Source organism: Myotis brandtii, unplaced genomic scaffold (genome assembly GCF_000412655.1).
Source record: "Myotis brandtii unplaced genomic scaffold, ASM41265v1 scaffold84, whole genome shotgun sequence".
In the NCBI taxonomy this organism is placed as follows: domain Eukaryota; kingdom Metazoa; phylum Chordata; class Mammalia; order Chiroptera; family Vespertilionidae; genus Myotis; species Myotis brandtii.
Genome location: NW_005371410.1, coordinates 4,325,976 through 4,349,780, shown reverse-complemented (window position 1 = coordinate 4,349,780; position 23,805 = coordinate 4,325,976). Strand labels below are relative to the sequence as shown.

The 23,805-nt window shown below is 36.0% G+C and overlaps 1 protein-coding gene across 3 annotated transcripts in view; it reads right to left on the bottom strand.

The window, feature by feature from the left end:
* Positions 1-103: 103 nt before the first annotated feature.
* WDPCP (WD repeat containing planar cell polarity effector) overlaps positions 104-23,805 on the bottom strand; it is a 246,207-nt gene continuing 222,505 nt past the window's right edge. Inside the window, exons 16-18 of one of the 3 annotated variants that reach the window (XM_005884562.2) lie at positions 14,690-14,748; positions 11,599-11,630; positions 105-809 (exon numbers count right to left, since the gene is read on the bottom strand). In XM_005884562.2, the coding sequence (XP_005884624.1) occupies positions 759-809; positions 11,599-11,630; positions 14,690-14,748 (142 nt within the window). In that variant the 3' untranslated portion in view covers positions 105-758. Of the gene's footprint in view, positions 810-11,598; positions 11,631-14,689; positions 14,749-23,805 lie in introns of all 3 variants that reach the window. The other 2 variants (XM_014532062.1, XM_014532063.1) reach the window with 2 other exon arrangements.

Below are 23,805 nucleotides of genomic sequence, written 5' to 3'. Positions count from 1 at the left end.
TATATTTTTGATGTTTATTTTATATATTTAAATACCATTTAACAAAGAGAAATCAACCAAAAAAATGAGTTCGTGTGTCACCTCTGACACGCGTGTCATAGGTTCGCCATCACTGACCTAAGGTATCAGTTTTCTGTGGGGAGAGGGGATGCCCTGATTTCCCGGGCACCATTCCTACTGGGTAAGGTAGAGAGGGGTAGATGCAGAGAGGGGTAGATGCCGTCTTCACACTCAATGGGCTGTGTAAAGGATAGGAATTCTGAACCTTGGAGTTCCTATCTTTTATCACCGGCAGTGAGCTTGCTTGCCCTTTGCTCAACAGGGGACAGAATTTGTTCCAAGGGGAGTCAGTGCCTCAGCAATAACTCAAGAAACCCATGGGAAACTCTCTCTCAACAAGTGGTCTGAGTTAAAATTTTTGCTTAAAACTTTATTTGTGATGCAAAGTAATGATGTAAACAAGATCACAAGAGCAAATGTTTAAAATACTTAGAAGAACTAAGTTTAAATATTCTACTTTTGCAGCACCAAATAATGCATAATTTAAGAACTTTCCAACATTTTACATTATTGAAAATAAATTAAGCACTTTAACACTTTAATTAGGATAATTTGCTATTATGCTACATGTTTTTGAAGTGAATAAAACTTTACTTTGAAAACACTGAATTTAAACTCTTAACCAATTTATACTGTCTTTCCTCTTTTTACTCCATACAGGGAGGTTTTTAGTCAGTAAAACACAAATTTCATATTATTTACACCAAACCAAAGTGAACCATTCTTAGAGAACCACCATCTCCAATTTCCTGAAAGCAAACAAATAAAAATAATTAAAAACATGTTTAAGCAGAGAGTAAAATTAAGCAACTTAATACTTATATTTTTAATATCTTTACTTTGAATATTTAAAAACAGTGAAACAAAAGTTTAAAATGCATTATACATGCAAACAAGAGAACTGTATGTTTATCTTACTCTTAAATTTTGACAAAGCATTCGTAAAAATCAGTGAAGAGAAGTAATATGTGAGGCATGAAATGGCAAAGGAAGGAAAGGATGTTAGTTGAAACTTGGAAGCATCTGAAGGGTCCTACAATGAGAAGTTGCAAACTGTGGGTCATCATTTCTGATGCCACCTATTTGACTTTACAATACTGTCTGTTCTACAGGTCCTATACAGCATATATTTCTTAATTTTGATGTTTTACTAAGTATTTAACAGTGGCTCTTGAGGTAATGGTTCGTAGAAAAGATAATGGTTTTATAAGCCCTACATAAAATTTTACGAAGCTGCAAAGAGCTACTAACAAGAACCTCATCCTTTTCTCATTTCTTTTTCTTTCTCCCCCAAAAGGATTTTTTATTTTTTAAATTAAATTTATTGATGTGACATCAGTTAATAAAATTATATAAGTTTCAAGTGTACAATTCTGTGATACATCACCTGTATATTATGTGTTTACCACCCAAAGTCAAATCTTCTTCCCTCATCATATATTTGACCCCAGTTACCCTTTGCTACTCTCCCAGCCCTTTCCTTCTGGTAACCACCAAACTGTTGTCTGTATCTGTGAGTTTTTGTTTGTTTTTCTTGTTTGTTCCAGTTTTATATCCCATACATGGTTGCTTGATGTTTTTCTGTCTGACTTATTTTGCTTAGCATGACATTCTCAAAATCCATTCATGTTGTCACAAATGGCAGTATTTCATCTTTTCTTATGGCTGAATAGTATTCCAGTTTATATATGTACCACATATTCTTTATCCAATCCTCTATCGAAGGACACTTCAGTTGTTTCCATGTCTTGACCACCATGAATAATGCTGCAATGACATAGGGGTGCATATAGCTTTGCAAATAAATGTTTTCAAAATTTGCAGGTAGATACCCAGAAGAGGGGTTGCTGGGTCAAAAGGTAAGTGTATTCTTAACTTTTTAAGGAACTTCCATATTTTCCATAGTGGTTGTACCAGTTTACATTCCCACCAGCAGTGATTGATATGATCGTATGATAGCCACAACCTCTCCACCACTTATTATTAGTCTTGTTGATAATAGCCAGTCAAACAGGTATGAGGTGGTATCTCATTGTATTACCATAGACACCACAGACACCACAGAAAAACAAAGGATCATACTAGAGTACTATGAAAGACTGTATGCCACCAAACTCAGTAACCTAGAAGAAATGGATAACTTCTTAGAAATATATAAACCTCCCTAGACTGAATTGAGAATAACTGGAAAATATATATAGATGGATCAACAGTGAGGAAATTGAAACAACCATCAAAAACCTCCGAAAAAGTAAAAGTCCAGGACCAGATGGCTTTACTAGTGAATTCTACCAAACAGTCAAAGAGATTTAGTATTGATAGTCTCAAACTCTTCCAAAAAGTTGAAAAGGGAATATTTTGCCTTCCTAACACACTTTATAAGGCCAATATAGTCCTAATAGAAAAACTTGGCAAGAATACCATGAAAAAGGAAAATATCTGATGAATACAGATGAAGAAATCACAAACAAAATACTAGCAGATCAAATATAAAATACATTAAAAAATACATCACAATCTAGTGGGGTTCTTTACAGGGTCACAAGGATGGTTTAATCTACGCAAATCTATCAATGTAATACACTACACCACATTAACAAATAAAGCATAAAAATATATCAATAGATGCAGAAAAAGCATTTGACAACATTCATTTATGATTAAAACACTCAATAAAAAAGACCATATATGACAGACCTTCAGCTAATATCATACTCAATGATGAAAAACTGAAAGCTTTTCCTCTAAGATCAGGAACAAGACAAGGATGTCCACTCTTATCATTGTTAATCAGCATAATACTGGGAAGTCCGGGCCAGAGCCATCAGTCAAGAGGAATAAATAAAAGGCATTCAAATTGGGAATGAAGAAGTAAAATGGTCACTTTTTGCAGATGACATTATTCTTTATATAGAAAAACCTAAAGACTCCATCCCCAACAAGGATTTTACGATAGGACTAGAGGCCTGATGCATGAAATTCATGCGAGAGTAGGCCTTCCTTCCCCGGGCTGCCAGCACCGGCTTCTCTCTGGCACCCAGGACCCGGGCTTCCTTCTGGCCACTGGCAGGCACCGGGACCTGGGCTTCCCTCGCAGCCCCAGCTTTGTCCGGAAGGACGTCTGGTCTAATTAGCATATTATGCTTTTATAATAATAGCACAGTGGAGACATTTAAAAAATATATATTTTTATTGATTTAATAGAGAAAGGGAGAGGGAGAGAGATAGAAACATCAATGGTGAGACAGAAGCATTGATCAGCTGTCTCCTGCACATCCCCCACTGCGGTGATCGACCCCACAACCTGGGCATGTGCCTTGACCAGGAATTGAACCGTGATCTCCTGGTTCCCAGGTTAATGTTCAACCACTGAGCCATGCTGGCTGGGCATAGTGCAGACATTTTTGAAAGTTTGGAGATAGCCTACTTAGAGTAGAAATGGTAAAGGAGAAAGGTAAAGAGAGTAGGGCTGAGGATTGTACTTAAACTAACATTTCATAATTGGAGACATTTCTCTTAAAAGTTATTCCTCAAGTTATATCTTGAAAGTTCTTTTTGCTGAGAAGCCTTTCAGAAAGACATTAAATTATAGTATTTCAAATAGTTGTACCTCAAAAAACCCCACAAAAAACAAGTGTGGCTGGCAAGTAAGGGAAAAACATATGTATGCAAGTGCTTGTGGATCCTGATGTACAGAAAAAAAAAACACCACACACCTGGAGAATCAGGTAACAATAAGAATGAGTAATTTAATATTGCCTGGGGCTTGTGTGTGCGTGCTGGCTTTAGCTTTCAATTTTATTTTTTTAGCTTTCAATTTTAAAACAAAAAAATCATTTATATAAGCACTGATATTTAAAAAAAAAACCCCATAAGATCCAACTCATAGTTATAAGCTACTATACCAAAATCTATTTTTTTACACCACTATAACAGTCATTGAGAAATCTGGACTTAGCATTTGGTCTTGTTCAGTAACTGGCAGAGATCCTAGGTAAATTATTTTCCTAATAACTGGATATAATTGTCGCTTGAAGGCCAGACTTTGCATACCCGGGAAGTATCTGTTTCAGCCATATTCTTGATGTTCTGTAGTGCCTTCCTTCTATCCAGGCCTTAATACCTCTCTTATGTTAGGAATGACATTTAAAAACAGTTGGTTAGAGCGTCATCCTGATATGCTAAGGTTACAGGTTCGATCCTCAGGGCACATACAAGAATCAACCAATGAATGCATAAATAAGTGGAACAATAAACTGATGTCTATCTCTGTTTCTCTCTTTCTAAAATCAATGAAAAAAAATAAGATTAAGAAAATTAAATAAAATCCATCCTATTTTTAAAGAAGACTTCAGAGTAAGACTTCAAGAAAGTCTGTTTCATGCTATAACATTGAGCGATACTCTATGTACTTTATAGGAATTTTTGATGATCAATGAAATAATGTATTTTGTATACTCAGTTAATTAATAATTACTAACAACAAAGTATATTCATTAAATAAAATTTGGAAAACATAAAGATACAAAATTTACCCTAGTCCCACCAGTCATATGAAAACTATGGTTTCAAATACACATGAACCAGTTTCTTTTTTTCCACGTATATGTTTTATTTGTTTTTAAAACAGCAGAAATCATATTGTATTTACAATTCTCTGTATTTTTGGCTTGGGTTTTTTGGCTTCACTTTATTCTTCAATGCTCTCACACAGTCTCTGTTTTTAATGGCTAACTGTTATTTCATTAAATACTATAGTGCTCCTTAATCATTCCTTTTATTTTTGTTAAACTTACAGTTTCCATTTTCTTCTTTTTTATAAATAATACTATGAAAGACACTTAGGGATGAAGTGTTTTCTTTGTTTAGGAGTATTTCCTTGCTATAAAGCTTTAGCAGTGGAATTAAAGGACCAAAATTCATGAAATGTTAGGTCCCTGGGTAAACAGTATAGAAGTGGTGGTTTTGGTTTGTTTCTTCCCTAGTTTGGGAGGAGGTGATTTTGTTTGTTAATAGGAAGTTGTAGTTTCAACAAACTGTGGGTCATCATTTCTGATGCCACCTATTTGACTTTACAATACTGTCTGTTCTACAGGTCCTATACAGCATATATTTCTTAATTTTGATGTTTTACTAAGTATTTAACAGTGGCTCTTGAGGTAATGGTTCGTAGAAAAGATAATGGTTTTATAAGCCCTACATAAAATTTTACGAAGCTGCAAAGAGCTACTAACAAGAACCTCATCCTTTTCTCATTTCTTTTTCTTTCTCCCCCAAAAGGATTTTTTATTTTTTAAATTAAATTTATTGATGTGACATCAGTTAATAAAATTATATAAGTTTCAAGTGTACAATTCTGTGATACATCACCTGTATATTATGTGTTTACCACCCAAAGTCAAATCTTCTTCCCTCATCATATATTTGACCCCAGTTACCCTTTGCTACTCTCCCAGCCCTTTCCTTCTGGTAACCACCAAACTGTTGTCTGTATCTGTGAGTTTTTGTTTGTTTTTCTTGTTTGTTCCAGTTTTATATCCCATACATGGTTGCTTGATGTTTTTCTGTCTGACTTATTTTGCTTAGCATGACATTCTCAAAATCCATTCATGTTGTCACAAATGGCAGTATTTCATCTTTTCTTATGGCTGAATAGTATTCCAGTTTATATATGTACCACATATTCTTTATCCAATCCTCTATCGAAGGACACTTCAGTTGTTTCCATGTCTTGACCACCATGAATAATGCTGCAATGACATAGGGGTGCATATAGCTTTGCAAATAAATGTTTTCAAAATTTGCAGGTAGATACCCAGAAGAGGGGTTGCTGGGTCAAAAGGTAAGTGTATTCTTAACTTTTTAAGGAACTTCCATATTTTCCATAGTGGTTGTACCAGTTTACATTCCCACCAGCAGTGATTGATATGATCGTATGATAGCCACAACCTCTCCACCACTTATTATTAGTCTTGTTGATAATAGCCAGTCAAACAGGTATGAGGTGGTATCTCATTGTATTACCATAGACACCACAGACACCACAGAAAAACAAAGGATCATACTAGAGTACTATGAAAGACTGTATGCCACCAAACTCAGTAACCTAGAAGAAATGGATAACTTCTTAGAAATATATAAACCTCCCTAGACTGAATTGAGAATAACTGGAAAATATATATAGATGGATCAACAGTGAGGAAATTGAAACAACCATCAAAAACCTCCGAAAAAGTAAAAGTCCAGGACCAGATGGCTTTACTAGTGAATTCTACCAAACAGTCAAAGAGATTTAGTATTGATAGTCTCAAACTCTTCCAAAAAGTTGAAAAGGGAATATTTTGCCTTCCTAACACACTTTATAAGGCCAATATAGTCCTAATAGAAAAACTTGGCAAGAATACCATGAAAAAGGAAAATATCTGATGAATACAGATGAAGAAATCACAAACAAAATACTAGCAGATCAAATATAAAATACATTAAAAAATACATCACAATCTAGTGGGGTTCTTTACAGGGTCACAAGGATGGTTTAATCTACGCAAATCTATCAATGTAATACACTACACCACATTAACAAATAAAGCATAAAAATATATCAATAGATGCAGAAAAAGCATTTGACAACATTCATTTATGATTAAAACACTCAATAAAAAAGACCATATATGACAGACCTTCAGCTAATATCATACTCAATGATGAAAAACTGAAAGCTTTTCCTCTAAGATCAGGAACAAGACAAGGATGTCCACTCTTATCATTGTTAATCAGCATAATACTGGGAAGTCCGGGCCAGAGCCATCAGTCAAGAGGAATAAATAAAAGGCATTCAAATTGGGAATGAAGAAGTAAAATGGTCACTTTTTGCAGATGACATTATTCTTTATATAGAAAAACCTAAAGACTCCATCCCCAACAAGGATTTTACGATAGGACTAGAGGCCTGATGCATGAAATTCATGCGAGAGTAGGCCTTCCTTCCCCGGGCTGCCAGCACCGGCTTCTCTCTGGCACCCAGGACCCGGGCTTCCTTCTGGCCACTGGCAGGCACCGGGACCTGGGCTTCCCTCGCAGCCCCAGCTTTGTCCGGAAGGACGTCTGGTCTAATTAGCATATTATGCTTTTATAATAATAGCACAGTGGAGACATTTAAAAAATATATATTTTTATTGATTTAATAGAGAAAGGGAGAGGGAGAGAGATAGAAACATCAATGGTGAGACAGAAGCATTGATCAGCTGTCTCCTGCACATCCCCCACTGCGGTGATCGACCCCACAACCTGGGCATGTGCCTTGACCAGGAATTGAACCGTGATCTCCTGGTTCCCAGGTTAATGTTCAACCACTGAGCCATGCTGGCTGGGCATAGTGCAGACATTTTTGAAAGTTTGGAGATAGCCTACTTAGAGTAGAAATGGTAAAGGAGAAAGGTAAAGAGAGTAGGGCTGAGGATTGTACTTAAACTAACATTTCATAATTGGAGACATTTCTCTTAAAAGTTATTCCTCAAGTTATATCTTGAAAGTTCTTTTTGCTGAGAAGCCTTTCAGAAAGACATTAAATTATAGTATTTCAAATAGTTGTACCTCAAAAAACCCCACAAAAAACAAGTGTGGCTGGCAAGTAAGGGAAAAACATATGTATGCAAGTGCTTGTGGATCCTGATGTACAGAAAAAAAAAACACCACACACCTGGAGAATCAGGTAACAATAAGAATGAGTAATTTAATATTGCCTGGGGCTTGTGTGTGCGTGCTGGCTTTAGCTTTCAATTTTATTTTTTTAGCTTTCAATTTTAAAACAAAAAAATCATTTATATAAGCACTGATATTTAAAAAAAAAACCCCATAAGATCCAACTCATAGTTATAAGCTACTATACCAAAATCTATTTTTTTACACCACTATAACAGTCATTGAGAAATCTGGACTTAGCATTTGGTCTTGTTCAGTAACTGGCAGAGATCCTAGGTAAATTATTTTCCTAATAACTGGATATAATTGTCGCTTGAAGGCCAGACTTTGCATACCCGGGAAGTATCTGTTTCAGCCATATTCTTGATGTTCTGTAGTGCCTTCCTTCTATCCAGGCCTTAATACCTCTCTTATGTTAGGAATGACATTTAAAAACAGTTGGTTAGAGCGTCATCCTGATATGCTAAGGTTACAGGTTCGATCCTCAGGGCACATACAAGAATCAACCAATGAATGCATAAATAAGTGGAACAATAAACTGATGTCTATCTCTGTTTCTCTCTTTCTAAAATCAATGAAAAAAAATAAGATTAAGAAAATTAAATAAAATCCATCCTATTTTTAAAGAAGACTTCAGAGTAAGACTTCAAGAAAGTCTGTTTCATGCTATAACATTGAGCGATACTCTATGTACTTTATAGGAATTTTTGATGATCAATGAAATAATGTATTTTGTATACTCAGTTAATTAATAATTACTAACAACAAAGTATATTCATTAAATAAAATTTGGAAAACATAAAGATACAAAATTTACCCTAGTCCCACCAGTCATATGAAAACTATGGTTTCAAATACACATGAACCAGTTTCTTTTTTTCCACGTATATGTTTTATTTGTTTTTAAAACAGCAGAAATCATATTGTATTTACAATTCTCTGTATTTTTGGCTTGGGTTTTTTGGCTTCACTTTATTCTTCAATGCTCTCACACAGTCTCTGTTTTTAATGGCTAACTGTTATTTCATTAAATACTATAGTGCTCCTTAATCATTCCTTTTATTTTTGTTAAACTTACAGTTTCCATTTTCTTCTTTTTTATAAATAATACTATGAAAGACACTTAGGGATGAAGTGTTTTCTTTGTTTAGGAGTATTTCCTTGCTATAAAGCTTTAGCAGTGGAATTAAAGGACCAAAATTCATGAAATGTTAGGTCCCTGGGTAAACAGTATAGAAGTGGTGGTTTTGGTTTGTTTCTTCCCTAGTTTGGGAGGAGGTGATTTTGTTTGTTAATAGGAAGTTGTAGTTTCAACAGAGACTGATCTTCATTTGATTAAGTTCTGAAACTGCATTCACCCTTGACTGAACGGCATGTTAATTCATGCAATAATTTAATACAACAAAAGGGTTTTCCCCAGTCCCTCACTTGAGCTCTACATAGAGTTAAGTGTATATTCTGAGCCACACCCTGTTGCTGTTACCTAATGTTGGGCAATACCAGGTCACCTTTCTTTTTAAATGTATACAAACTTTCGTAAGCAAACTGCAGACAAGTTAAGGTTTGCTTTGCTACAAACTGGATTTTGACCTGTTGCTCATTTAATACAGTCATCTTTTATTAAAAAAATGTAGACATTGGCAAAAGACCTGAATAGATACTTCTCCAAAGAGGACATACATATGGCCAAAAGACATATGAAAAGGTGCTCAACGACATTAATCATTAGAGAGATGCAAATTGAAAGCACAATGAGATATCACCTCACACCTGTCAGAATGGGTATTATCAAGATATCAATAAACAACAAGTGTTGGCGAGGATGTGGAGAAAAGAGAACCCTGAGGATGTGGAGAAAAGGGAACCCTCATGTACTGTTGGTGGGAATGCAGACTGGTGCAGCCACTATGGAAAGCAGTATATAGAGTTACCTCAAAAAATTAAAAAATGGAACTGCCTTATAACCCAGTGCTTCCACTTCTGGAATCTATCCAAAAACCCAAAACACTAATTTGAAAGAATATATGCACCCCTATGTTCATTGCAGCATTATTTACAATAGCCAAGATGTGGAGCAGCCAAAATGCCCATCAGCAGATGAGTGGATGAAAACGTGTGGTACATTTACACAATGGAATACTACTCGGCCATAAAGAAAGAAGGAAATCTTACCCTTTGAAGTAGCATGGATAGACCTGAAGAACATTATGCTTAGTGAAATAAGCCCATCCGAGAATGACAAGTATCATGTTATTTCACTTGTATGTGGAATGAACAAGATAAACTAACAAAACAGAAACAGACTCATAGATAGAACAGACTGACAGCTGTCAGAGGGGAGGGTGGTTGAGGGCTGGTAAAATAAAGTGAAGGGATTAAGCAAAAAAGAGCAATGTGAATAGGATTTCTGTCTTTTTTTCAAAACCCTATTTGAGGACATGTTTAGTTTTTTCAGTTTTCTAACACAGCATTCTTGAGAGTGAATCAAGTGCAAGAAATGTTTCTATTTAGATGAATTTACTATTTGCATGTTTTTAAAAATTAAGTCAGTAAGAACAATAATAATGTTTTAGAATTTACAAAATGCTTTCACATTACCTAATTTGACATAATCCTATGATATTATTAAATACAATTACTCCCATTTTACAGATAAGGAAGTAGGTATACAAAATGTGTGGCAATGAGGAAGAAGGGGCAAGAAACTGGAAGTGAGACAGTTTGCCTACAAATCCTGCATTCTTTCTATGTTATACCAGTATGCCTCTCAAAGCACTACCATTTCCCTTTTTTTGTCTTAGCCTCCCCAAATTCAGAGCTAAAACTCAGTTTTAATATTGAATATCAATATAGATATGTCCATAAAGAAGACTGGAACAATGATATCGATGATTATTAGTAGTATTAGTAGATATAAGTGAATTTAAGTTTACATACACCATTCTCTATACTTTGGTATAAGTTTGAAATTATACAGAATTAAGTTTAATAATGTATTAGTTCCATACAATTAGCAAAGTCCTACCACATACATGGTCACAATGGAGTTTCATGAAAATCCTGTGGTATATGTGAAATTATCTCTATTTTGCAGATGAGGAAGTTGAGGCTAACAGAGATGCAATGATTATTCCAAACTATAATGCTAGTAGTTGTGGAACTATCTTTCAAACTCAAGTTTCATAGTGAATCAGTTACTGTAATCCCCTATGAGTTTTTAATAATATGGTGAGGCTTTCTCTGACTTACACCTAAGCTTTCTGAAATTGGTCTAACAGGTCATTGATACCGTCTCTCAAAATGAACTTCAATGTAATGTCAGCGGCATAATATGGAGAGGGACCTCACATGCATTGCTTATTAATATTACACAAGGATAACTTGTCATTATCACAAATCTTTCATTTTTAAACTTAATTCTGGATAAGTTCAAACTTATACCGAAGTATAGAGAATGGTGTATGTAAACTGCTATATTACTCGTCACCCACTTTCATCAATTATCAACTCATGTGACTTAAATTCACTTATACCCCCACCCCCAACTGGTTTGGCTCAGTGGATAGAGAGTCGGCCTGTGGACTGGAGGGTCCTGGGTTCGATTCCGGTCAAGGGCACATGCCTGAGTTACGGGCTCGATCCCAAGTAGATGGCATGCAGGAGGCAGCCTATCAATGATTCTCTCTCATCATTGATGTTTCTTTCTCTTTCTCCCTTTCCCTTCCTCTCTGAAATCAATAAAAATATATTTAAAAAACAACAACAACAACATCATACAGTATGCTTTTCTCTTGGAATTTAAGATCTTATAAGAAACGGTAATAGAAAGTGTTTTACCTGTCCTATGCAGTCTTCTCTTATTTCTCCTTCTAAAGTAAAAGATCACAAGATTAATTATCTTAAAATCTAATAAAGGACCTTAACAAAAATTTTTAACAGAATCTTTTAACATCCTCACTAAACAGAGAAATACTTAAAACAATCACAATGTAAACACATTAAAATACTAAAAACTCAGAGAAAGCAATAACCAAACTTCAAAATAGTAATAAAGTAACAATTATTCTACATACAGGTTATGGCCAATATCTACACTGAAATCAAATGAACAGACTACGGCTACGTTGTGCCTTTTCTCATTAAAATGGTGCCTTAAAACTTGCATAGCAAGTAAGTTTCATCTACGTGCCAATTCTGGTTGATTAGTGGTGGTTATCCAGGGAACTGTGGAACTGTGTTGAGAAGTTTTATGAGGATTTATTATTTATTTCCACTTTGCTTAATGGAAAAGAATACTGTATTTGATTAATGGCAATCTGCTCTCAAAGCAGTGATATACCTGCTGGCCCTGGCTTAGGACATCAAAATGATGCTTTTAAAAGAGGCATCCTTCCTTAACTTTATGTCATTAGGCTAAGAAAAAAGAACTGTCATTACGGCCACGATCTAATGTCTCACTATTGATGGGTATCAGGCAGACATCAATGTACATATTCTCATTCTTGAAACCAGTAACTGCTGGCATTTATAAGTCCCAATACAGTACTTAGTGCATGCATGCATGTACCACCCATCTGGCACTATGCTGATGTTAACTTGCAAGTTTTCTGAAGCTTATCAGCAGCATTTTATTCCTCCTTGTAATCCTATCACCAAGAAGTGCCTTGATGATGATGACATTTCTGTAATAGTGTGTGTGTTTTCTGTCTGTCTGTGTTCTCTTTTAACTGACTAGCTTCTTTACATGATTTTTTTTTTAATTCTTTGTCAAGCAGTTCATGGATCTCTTTCTTTGGGGTCGCTTACTAGAACTTTATTAATTTCCTTTGATACTGTTGTATTTGCCTGCATTTTTGTGATCCTTATAGTCTTGCATTGGTGTCTGTGAATTTGAAGGAGCAGGAACCTCTTCTGTTCTTTACAGATTATTTTTGGCAGGTGAAGACCTACTCCTGCCAGGTAACCAGATAGACAGGCTTGCCTCCAGGATGACAGCTGAGCAGGGCCAGGGCCAGGCCATGCGGCTGCTTCCAGTTTCACAGTCACATCCTTGGTGGGCTGGCCTGTTACCTGTGCCGGTGTATCTCGCGCCAGGTCCCCAGGTGATTGGGGCTACTTCTGGGTCCATGTTGGCAGGCTTATTACTTGGGGTGCAGATCAGCATGTCTCTCCCCAGGTCCCCCGAGAAGACTACCTCTGAGATTGAGCAATTGGAGCTGGTCATGGGGTTGCTTCCAGGTCCACAGTTGGGTCTGCAGACAGTGGACCTGTTATTGGGGTCATACATGATGTGGTTCCTGCCTGCTCCATGGGGCTGGTAGTATGACCATGAGTGAGTGGGGCTGGAGCTATGATCCCAGGGGGATAGAGCTGTTCCTGGGCCTGCAGTCAGGTCTGTATTCTTCAGGCTGCTACCAGGGTGTGGGTGCACCTTGTCAAAGTGTTTTTCCTTGGTCTTGGGCTCCACTAGGGTTTGCAACTTCCTATTTGGATTTTGAAGCTCTTGGAGTGGCCCTTTTGTTCATGGATGGTTGCCAATTTAGTGTTTCTGTGGGGGAGTGAGGGGTCTCATATTCTGCTATGTTGCTAGTAACCATGAACTTTCCATTTCAACTTTAGTGCTGGCCTTGTTGAATACAATTAACTCTACACTTTTCTTAAAATTCAAGGGAAAACAAACTTAGAGGGAAAATACCATTTTTTTTCTACTGAGAATCCCGTATCTTTAAACCATTAATACAAAAAAAAATCACTTTAAATTGTTTATTCAAGGGCCCATCCTTTATGAGAATCATTCCATTGAAATTGTGATTTCATAGGTGAAAACAGTGTTGGAGTGACAGTATTTTGAGTCAGAGATGGGACCATATATTAAACAGGCTTTGTGACATACAGTTAGACCTGTTTGTGTGTGTGTGTGTGTGTGGGGGGGGAGAAATGTTAGTACTGCTACATGCTTGTCACTATGCAGCACTGCTTTAAAAATTCTTTTCTCTCTCCTATCCACTTCCCTCAGATGCTGAAGTTGCTCTCATGGATTGCCTTCCCTGGCCTATCCAGAAGGAAAGGATAGGCATGTGAAGGAAGGAAGCCACAGAGAAGGACGAGAGAGGCCTGTGGTGTTTGTATTGCCATCACATGCCCCTGTCCTTCTCTGTGAGTTCCTTTCTTCTAGATTTTGCATTCCAACGTCTCAAAGATTTAGTTCAGCAGAATTCGCCCATTATCAGAGGGAAAGGTAAGGAAATGAGTAGGCCAAGCTTAGAGTCATCTTTAGGGGACAGTGAAAACTTTCAAATAGTAACTACCTTTGTCCCTTCACAGCCAGTCGTCTCTGTGTTATTTGTGCCTCCATTTTCATAATATCTCATGCGATTGCTTTTGCATGTTGCAATTGTACTTTGCAGGCCACCAACTCAGCTGGACTGGAGGTGATTACTGTGTTACTTAATTTTTTTTTTTTGGTACCAGTTTTAGGGAGTATATTACATGAATGCCTTATGTTATCATACTATGTACATTTCTTTCTTATTGAATTGGGCAAAAATCACGCCACTTTTCTCAGCGGCCTTCAGAGCCTGGTTTCTCAAAGTGTAATCTCCAGGCCAGCAGCATATACATCACTCGAGAGCTTGTAGAAATTCAGAATTATAGGTTCCCCCCAACCTACTGAATGAGAATTAATATCGTAATAAGATCCTCACATTTATTTGTATATTCACTAAAATTAAGGTTTTGTTATAAGCAGGTATTTTGCATTATACCAACCAAGTCCCCGTCTTATAGCAACCCAACTACAAATGCCCAGGCCTTTCTTATTTTCACTCATTTACTGAATGCGCTTGCCAGGTATCATCCCGTTTTTCTGTTACACTTTGAATGCTTTGGGTACCGTGGGTACCATTACCTTTCTTAAAACAGGCCTTACCCATCAAAGATTCAGCACAGGCGTCTTTTTCAAGTTCATTCCTTCTGTCAAATACTTGTCTGTTGTGTAAGTTTTTTTTTTAATTGGGTAAAGAATAAAAAAAAATTAAATAGTTAAATATGTTATATATTTTTAAATATTGAATATTTTCAAACTTCAGAAGTTTTAAAAAATGTAATTGAAAATTTCCTTGGAAACTTTCAACAATGTAATAATTTAAATACCATAATGTTAAAAACACTGAAAACTGATTTTAATTTTCCCACCACTAAGTATTTCATAGGACATTTTGAAGAGTATTAAATCCAACTTTAAAATGCAAATAAAATATTTTATACATAATTTTCAAGAATGTCATATAATTTGAGTCACACATTATAATGTTTGTGACTAGCTTCTGTCACCCAGTGTAATGCCCTTATATTCATCCAAGATGTTACATGTATCAATAGTTTGTTACATTTCATTGCTGAGTAGTACTTTATGGTATATAGATGTACCAGTTTGTTTATTCACCAATTGAAGGATATTTATTTTCCCAGGTTTTGGCAATTATGAGTAAAATGGCTATACACATTCATGTACAGGTTTTTATGTGACATGAATATTTGTCCTACAGAAATGAAAACTCAAAAATAGCATTGTTTCTCTCTTTCTTGACATAGAAAGGTATGGGAACCTAGATTTAAAAATAACTGCAGGAGCCCTGGCCGTGTGTCTCAGTTGATTGAGCGTTGTCCTGTGCACCAAAGGGTCGCTGGTTCAATTCCTGGTCAGGGCACATACCCAGACTGTGGCTTCCATCCCCCAGTTGGGATGTATATGGCAGCAACTGGTCAATGTTTCTCTCTCACATCAATGTTTCTCTCTCTCTCCCTCTCCCTTCTTCTTTCTCTAAAATCAATTAAAAAACCACACAAAATACTTAATTCTTAAAACAAACAAACAAAAAAACTGCAGGAGATCATATCTGAGAATATGCTTTGGGGGGGGGGGGGAAGCCCCTTGAAGTGAATCTTTTAAAAATGGAATTGAAAGTCATAATAAATAATGACAATTTGACTAAAAGTAAAAGGTAAAAACATATAGATAAGCTTATTTTATCTTATATAAAATATAAGTTATAATTTCAATTCTGCATGAATTCTGAGAAGACACAAAGAGTAACTCAGATTGATTAGACGGGTGAGAAGAGGTGCTAGTGCAAAAAAGAACAGCCAACCAGACTGTCTAAGAGCATGAGGTCTATGGCATCTTTGACTTGACAACAGACATTGTAAAAGAGGGTGATTTTTTTCAATAAGTATTTAAGGATTTTATTTATAAGGCTTCTATTAATACTGCACTAATAAACTAATTTTCTTTTACAATTCTTTTAATTTTATTATCCTTGTGGTTTTTGAATAAGATCTACACAGTTACCCATTTTATTGACTTCATGAAACAATCTTTTTTTAAAAAAATATGTTTGTATTGATTTTAGAGAGAGAAAGGGAGATGGAGAGAGAGATAGAAACATCTGTGAGAGAGAAACACTGATTGTCTGGGGACTACTGGGGATCTAACACACAACCCAGGCAAGTGCCCTGACGGGGAATTGAACCAGTGACCTCCTGGTGCATGGGCTGATGCTCAACCACTGGGCCACACCAGCTGGGCCATGAAACAAGTTTTATGTTTTGTGCAAAATTTTCAGTTGTTTTGAAATATGTCTGCATTATATGTTGGTTGTTTACATAGCTGACAATCAGTGAAAGCACTGATGAACTAACAATAGGTGAAGAGAAATGCTAGTCTTCACTGGGGAGTAATGGACTAAGTTTACAAGTAGTTCATTCTTTTTAAAAAAATCTTTATTGTTGAAAGTATTATACATATCGCCTTCTTTTCCCCACTGATGCCTTCTAGCCTGCACCCACCCCACCCCAGGCCTTCACCACACTATTGTCTATGTCCATGGGTTATGCATATATACATATGAGTTCTTTGATTAATCTCTTCTCATCCACCCAACCACCCACCCCTGCCTTCCCTCTGAGATTCAACATTCGCTTAGCATAATACTCTCCAGGTAAAATATTTCACATGATAAGGACTTTAACCACAGTTTTAGATAATAAATAGGATGTTCTATAGTTGAAATTTTATATTTTCAATGTAAAGTTATGAAGTTTGAATGCGCTGAGTTTTGTGGAAGAAAAATACTATGCAAATAGTACATATCACATGAAGTCCACTAACAAAGGACTAAGGTTTCAAAATATATAACATTAACAAGGCTTTGTACATGAAATTATACTTTCATTTGGCTTAGTTAATAAAAAGAATACATTCCAAACCCAAACACTGCCAAATAGAATATATAGATTTTAGAGTTTTGGGAGAGCTATGAATCTGTAAAGCAGTTCATTTCCCCAGAGCTTTTTTTGAGACACATTAAAGCAGCGGTTCTCAACCTGAGGGTCGCAACCATCGGAAAACACATATAGCATATCAGACATTTACATTACGATTCATAACAGTAGCAAAATTACAGTTATGAAGTAGCAACGAAAATAATTTTATGGTTGGGGGTCACCACAACATGAGGAACTGTATTAAAGGGTCGCGGCATTAGGAAGGTTGAGAACCACTGCAGGAACAGGGAAATGTAACTTCTCTTCACAATAAGATTTACTTAGTGGGCCAGAAGGCAAAAATAAGAAAATTCATAGGAGACCAGATTAGGCTGAGAGGAAATGGAAATCCTCTTTTTGTTTTTCAGCTCCCATTTGCTTTCTCACATGGTCTTGATCAGCTTTCTTGAACATAGCCAGAGGTTCAGTGAGAACCTGTAAACATCTCCAGGCTGTCAAATTGCCGATACCCTTTAATTTTTGGTTTAAAAGAGCTTAAGATGATCTATCTTCTTTGGAAGTATGTTTAAGATTGGCTAGTTTTTTAGTCAGATACGAGGCTTAGAAAAAGATGTCTCTACTTAGTTTCTAGTTTTAAAGGCGGCAAACATAACACACCTACGTGGGAATAATATGAACTTAACCAGTTCTAGAAACCTGCCATATATTCCACATTTATTTCAGTTTAAGATGCAGAACTGAACTTCCTAGACATATGCCAGACGTGTTCCTCTTATGCCAGGTTAACAAGAATTGCGAGGCCGAGAGGAACACACAAGGTCAGCTGCGGCTGAGCCGGAAGAGGCAGCAGGCTGTCGGGTTTCCTGTTGGCAGGGGCAGTTGTATGGAGCCCGTCTTCATGAATTATAGTCTGTCAATTTTTTTTTCTGGTAAATCTTCTAGGCATTCTGTTGACAACATTTTTATGTAAATACTGAAAAATTTCATCCATTATATTTATAGGCACACATCAGGATTCTAAATAGAGGGATATTTTTATTCTAAGTGAAAAAAAAGTGGCTTAGATATGAATCAAATAATATTAAGCCAAAATTTAGTAACGTTTAGCAGTTAAGTATTTTTACTTTAGTCCTAGGATCAATGCTGTTTTCACACTGAATGGTGGTTTTTATTCCCTTCTAAAGTGATTTTTGAGTTGTGTAATCTTTTTATTTATTTATTTACTAGAGACCTGTTGCACGAAGAGATTCGTGCAATAGGCCTTCCCTTCCCTTGGCTGCTGGCACCGGTTTGCCTCTGGCACCCGGGACCCAGGCCTTCGCTCTGGCCAGGCTCCAGCCTGAGTCGGCCCCGGGGCCATCAGGCTTGGCTCTGCCGCTTGGAGCCTACATATGCAAATTAACCGCCATCTTTGTTGGGTTAATTTGCATACTCTCCTGATTGGCTGGTTAGCATAGCGAAGGTACAGTCAATTTACATGTTTTTCTATTATTAGGTAAGATTTATTTATAATTTATATTTTTATTGATTTCAGAGAGGAAGGGAGAGGGAGAGAGAGATAGAAACATCAATGATGAGAGAGAATCATTGATCAGCTGCCTCCTGCACGTCTCCTACTGGGGATTGAGCCCACAACCCGGGCTTGACTGGAATCGAACCTGGTACCCTTCAGTCTGCAGGCTGATGCTCTATCCACTGAGCAAAACCAGCTAGGGCTCTGTAATCTTTTTAAATGACTAGGTCAAAAATATGAAAACCAACCATTTAAATAGTGGTAATCTTAGCCACATAAAAAATATGAAAACAAACGATTTGAGTAATAATATTAGTGACAGAAAGTATTAAGTCTTAGTTAATTCACATAATGGTGATTTAAAAAAAGAAACCCTACTTCATGTATACCCTAGGTGTTGTAATTGCTTTAAATTTGGAAGTGCCTGATTCTTTTATATATCTAAAATGTCTATACACTAAGTATCAGCTATATGTTCTTTTTTTATTAAGGTATTACATATGTGTCCTTATCCCCCCTTCCCCCCCCTGTGTGTCTGTGTCCATTGGTTAGGCTCATATGCATGCATACAAGTCCTTTGGTTGATCTCTCCCCCTTACCCCCACCCTCCCCTACCTTCCCTCTGAGGTTTGATGGTCTGATCGATGCTTCTCTGTCTCTGGATCTGTTTTTGTTTATCAGTTTATGTTGTTCATTATATTCCACAAATGAGTGAGACCATGTGATATTTACCTTTCTCTGACTGACTTACTTCACTTAGCATAATGCTCTCCAGGTCCATCCATGCTGTTGCAAATGGAATACTACGTTGCTGTAACAAGGAAGGAACTCAGCTATATATTCTTATAGCCTATATATTCTTACAACATAAAAATTTCTTTATTTATTAAATAAATGTTTATGAAGCTTCTGTTACATACTTGGCACTTTTCTAAGTCCTGGAGGTCGCAGCAGTGAATAATAAAAACAGAAAAGGCAAACATTTAACCCTCATTTGGTTTATATTCTAGGAAGTTTGTTTATAAACTTAAGTGCAGTACAATCTATTCAAAACCAGTTTTCAGTTGTTTTCTGCATTATATTTAGTTTAAATGAATATAGTTTACTATATTATGGGCTACCCAGAAATTAAAATTTCACTTTGTGACTTGTAAGCATATGAAGAATGTAAACAGTCATTGGGAAGGATTTAAACTTAAGAGAACATTTTATAGAGTAGGCTGATATTTTATGGTTCATTCATTCATTTCTGGATGGAATATTTGTTGAATGCTCACTGTGGTTGGTACTGGGTTGGATGATGTGGATATAAAAGTGAGCAAAAGCAGACACACCCTTAACTACATTAACTTATGTATTGAAAATAGCTGCTTTTGTGCTACACCAGAGCTGAGTAATTGCATAAGGCTCACAAGCCCAAAATATTTACTCTTCTAGATATTTGGGAAAGTTTCTCAACCTCCACTCTGCTCATTAGTTTCTCCTTTTATCTTTATTATTTCCTTCCTTTGGACTAACTTTGGTTTAGTTTCTTGTTATTTTTTAGAATTACTGAATTAGAATTCATTTATTTTATTTTATTTTTTGATAAAAGTATTTAGTGTTATCACTTTTACTCCGATCATTACTTTAAATATGTCCCATAGATCTTATATATAGTGTTTTTATTATAATTATTTTTTAGAAGTTTTATGTTACAGTTTTCTCGTTCACCCAAGAGTTGTTTACTAGAAGGTTTTAAAACTTCTAGGAAGAAGGTCATTTTGTTTCTTGTTAAACATTTCTAGTTGTACTGCTTTGTGATCAGAGAGCTTGAAATAGTTCTTTCTTAAGAAACTTAGTGCCGCCCTAACCGGTTTGGCTCAGTGGATAGAGCGACGGCCTGGGGACTGAAGGGTCCCAGGTTCGATTCTGGTCAAGGGCATGTACCTTGGTTGCGGGCACATCCCCAGTAGGGGGCGTGCAGGAGGCAGCTGATCGATGTTTCTCTCTCATCGATGTTTCTAACTCTATCCTTCTCCCTTCCTCTCTGTAAAAAATCAATAAAATATATTTAAAAAAAAAGAAACTTAGTGCCATCTTTGTGGCACCTGACATATGATCACTTTTGGTGAGTATTACACAGGTTTTTGAGAAGAAAATTTATTTGCCATTATCACAATTTGTAATAAGAATAATGAGTTAAAGTCTTCGATTATTAGTGTGTATCTGTCTTCTCGCATTTCCTGTAGATTTTCCTTCATAAAGGTGGTTTCTGTGTTACTTGGTGCATACATATTTGTAAACATTATATTTTAGTTATGAAACTTGGATGACCACATATTTAATGCTTTGGAACTTGAATTCTCTTCTCTCTGCAACCAAGATTTCCATGGTTGGTTTCTAATTTTCATTTGTCTGTAATATCTTTTCCCCATCTCTTTATTTTTAGCTTTTCTGAATCAATTAATTTTAGATGTATCTCTTATATACAGTACATAGCTGGATCTTGGTTTGTGAGCAAATTAAAAATCTTGTAATAAATGTAAGTTGATTTATTCTAATATTATGACTGATATTCTTTTAAAAAAAGTCTTTTAATTGATTTCAGAGAGAGGAAGGGGGAGAGAGAGAGAAACATCACTGACTCGAGAGAATCATTGATTGGCTGCCTCCTGCATGCCCCCTACTGGAGATTGAGTCCAAAACCCAGGCATGTGCCCTGATGGGGAATAGAACAGTGACCTCCTGGTTCATGGGTCAGTGCTCAACCATTGAGCTACACCAGCCAGGCATATGACTGATATTCTTGGTCCCAAGTCTGCCTGAATATTTATAATTATGTGCATTTGGTTATATTTGCTTGTTTCTTTATGAAGCTGTGTATGTGTTTTCTTTGCTCTTTTTTTTATTTTTAGAAGTGGTATTTAGGAAGGTTTGTAGTTTTGTTTTAGTAGTTACCTTTGTCCTAATCTCTTTTCTCATGCTTTTTGTCTGTTAACTTTTTATCAGGTGATTTGCTTATTGGCATTTTTAACTCCCACCGGCATACAACAATCAGTGAGCTTATTCTGCTTTTCTCTTTCACTCTTTGTACTCTCATTTTTCAGCTGTATCATTTGTACTTAATTACAACATATAGTATCTGTACACAAGTCTTCCATACTGATTCACTGTTTATATGTATTGAAATGTTCACAATCAGTCCTTTGCTGTTTTTTTTCTGAGTCATGTCATGGTTGGGTGAAGTACATTCCTCTAGTACATTCCTCAAGAAGGTTTATGAAAACTGTTTTCCTTTAGCCTTTGTACTCGGAGCTGGTTCACACTTTGAGTTTTTAAAAATTGCAGCTCCACTTTTGCCTTGCCTTGTATTTTATTTTTGAAAAGGTTAATGCTAGTTTAATTCTTCTGCTTTTGTAAGTTACTTGATCTTTTACAAGGAAGCCTTGAAGATGTTTAAAATTAATCAGTGGAATCTAAGAACTTCATTAGGATATGTCTTAGAACCAATTATTCTAATATAAATTTTCTCAGGTACCTGTATGATCTTTCTTTTTCCTTTTTTAATGGTTACAAAATAACATTTTTATTTTTTAATCACATGAATTGAGGTGGCATTGGTTAATAAAATTATATAGGTTTCAAGTGTAGAATTCTGTGATACATCATATGTATATTGCATTGTGTGCCTATCACCCCAAATCAGGTCTTCTTCCATCACCGTATATTTGAGCCCCTTATCTCCTTATTAACACCCCCACCCCCTTCCCTCTAGTAACCACCATACTGTTATCTGTGTGTATGAATTTTTGTTTGTTTTTCTTGTTTGTTCATTTATTGCTTTGTTTTATATCCCACATGAGTGAAATAATATGGTTCTTAACTTTTCCTGTCTGACTTACTTTGCTTAGCATATTTTCAAGATCCATCCATGTTGTCACAAATGGCAGTGTGTAAATCAAATATATATATTTTTAAAATGTATTTCAGAAACATTTTCCTGGATTATAGTTTTAAATATTAATTCTGATCCATTGTTTCATTTTTCTTCTTCAAGGAATCAAATTATTCAAATCCCATTGCTTCTTTGCCTTATCTCCCATTCTATTACAGCAGGTCCTCGAATAACATTGATTAGTTCAACATCCTTTTGTAATGAGAAAAAAATTGATTCATGAGTGGGGCTACTGTTTGTATGGAGTTTGCACTTTCTTCTTATGTCTGGGTGGGTTTTTTTCTGGGTTCTCTGGTTTCCTCCTACACCCCAGATATGTGTGCATTAGGGTAACTGACATGTCTAAATTGTCCCAGTATGAGTGAGTGTGGGTGAGTGTGTGAGTGCGCTCTGCGATGGAAGGGTGTCCTGTCCAGGTGGGTCCCTGCCTTTCACCCTGAGCTGCCAGGATAGGCTTTAGTCACCTGCGACCCTGAACTAGAATCCGTAGGTTGGAAAATAATTATCTTACTTGTGTTTAGCTAATCTTTCATAAATGTATGTATAGCTCACATTTATTTGTTTAATATTAGAAGTGTTTTGGGTCTTTATTTAGAAGTTTGGTGATGTTTTTGTGCTCAGAAACATGCTGCAGGAACTTAACTCTTTTTTATGTCAGTCTATGGTAAAACCGGTTTTATTATACGTTATTTCACTTAAAAGTGGCAGTTTCCAAGAACCTATCATTGATATTAAGTGAGGACTTACTGTACTTTCTTCCTGACATTTTTTTTTTTACTTCTCTATCTCGTTTTCATTCACTTGTTTTCTGCCATTTTCAGTGCTTTTTATTCAATTTTATTTGGACTTTATTCTCATTTGGATGCCTTGTAATTTATTTTTCATTTCTGAGGTAATAATTGTCTTCTTATTCCTTTTCTTTCTTGAATTCAATGAACTTCCTCCATTGCTTCTTCCCTCCCTCCATCCACATCCTTCTCCTCCTCTTAGTTTTTTGTCTTCTAATTCAGAGGGCATTTCCATGTACCCAGTTGCTTGTTATATTTAATTTTGCTTTGAGTGTTGTTGCAGTATTTTTCTACTTCATGGTTGTTGTTGTTTTGGGGTGGGGGTAGAATTTTCCTCAATTGATATGTGTAGGTCTTCATTTTCTGTTACTTTGTAGTAAATTTGTATGGAACAATTAATCTTTTTACTGTTCGTTTGTTTGTTTGTTTACTTATTTATTTTTAATTATTGTCTAAACTTTTACTAGGTCATATGTCTCCTTTTTCCCCGATTGACCCCCCCACCCCCTCAGCCATTCCCA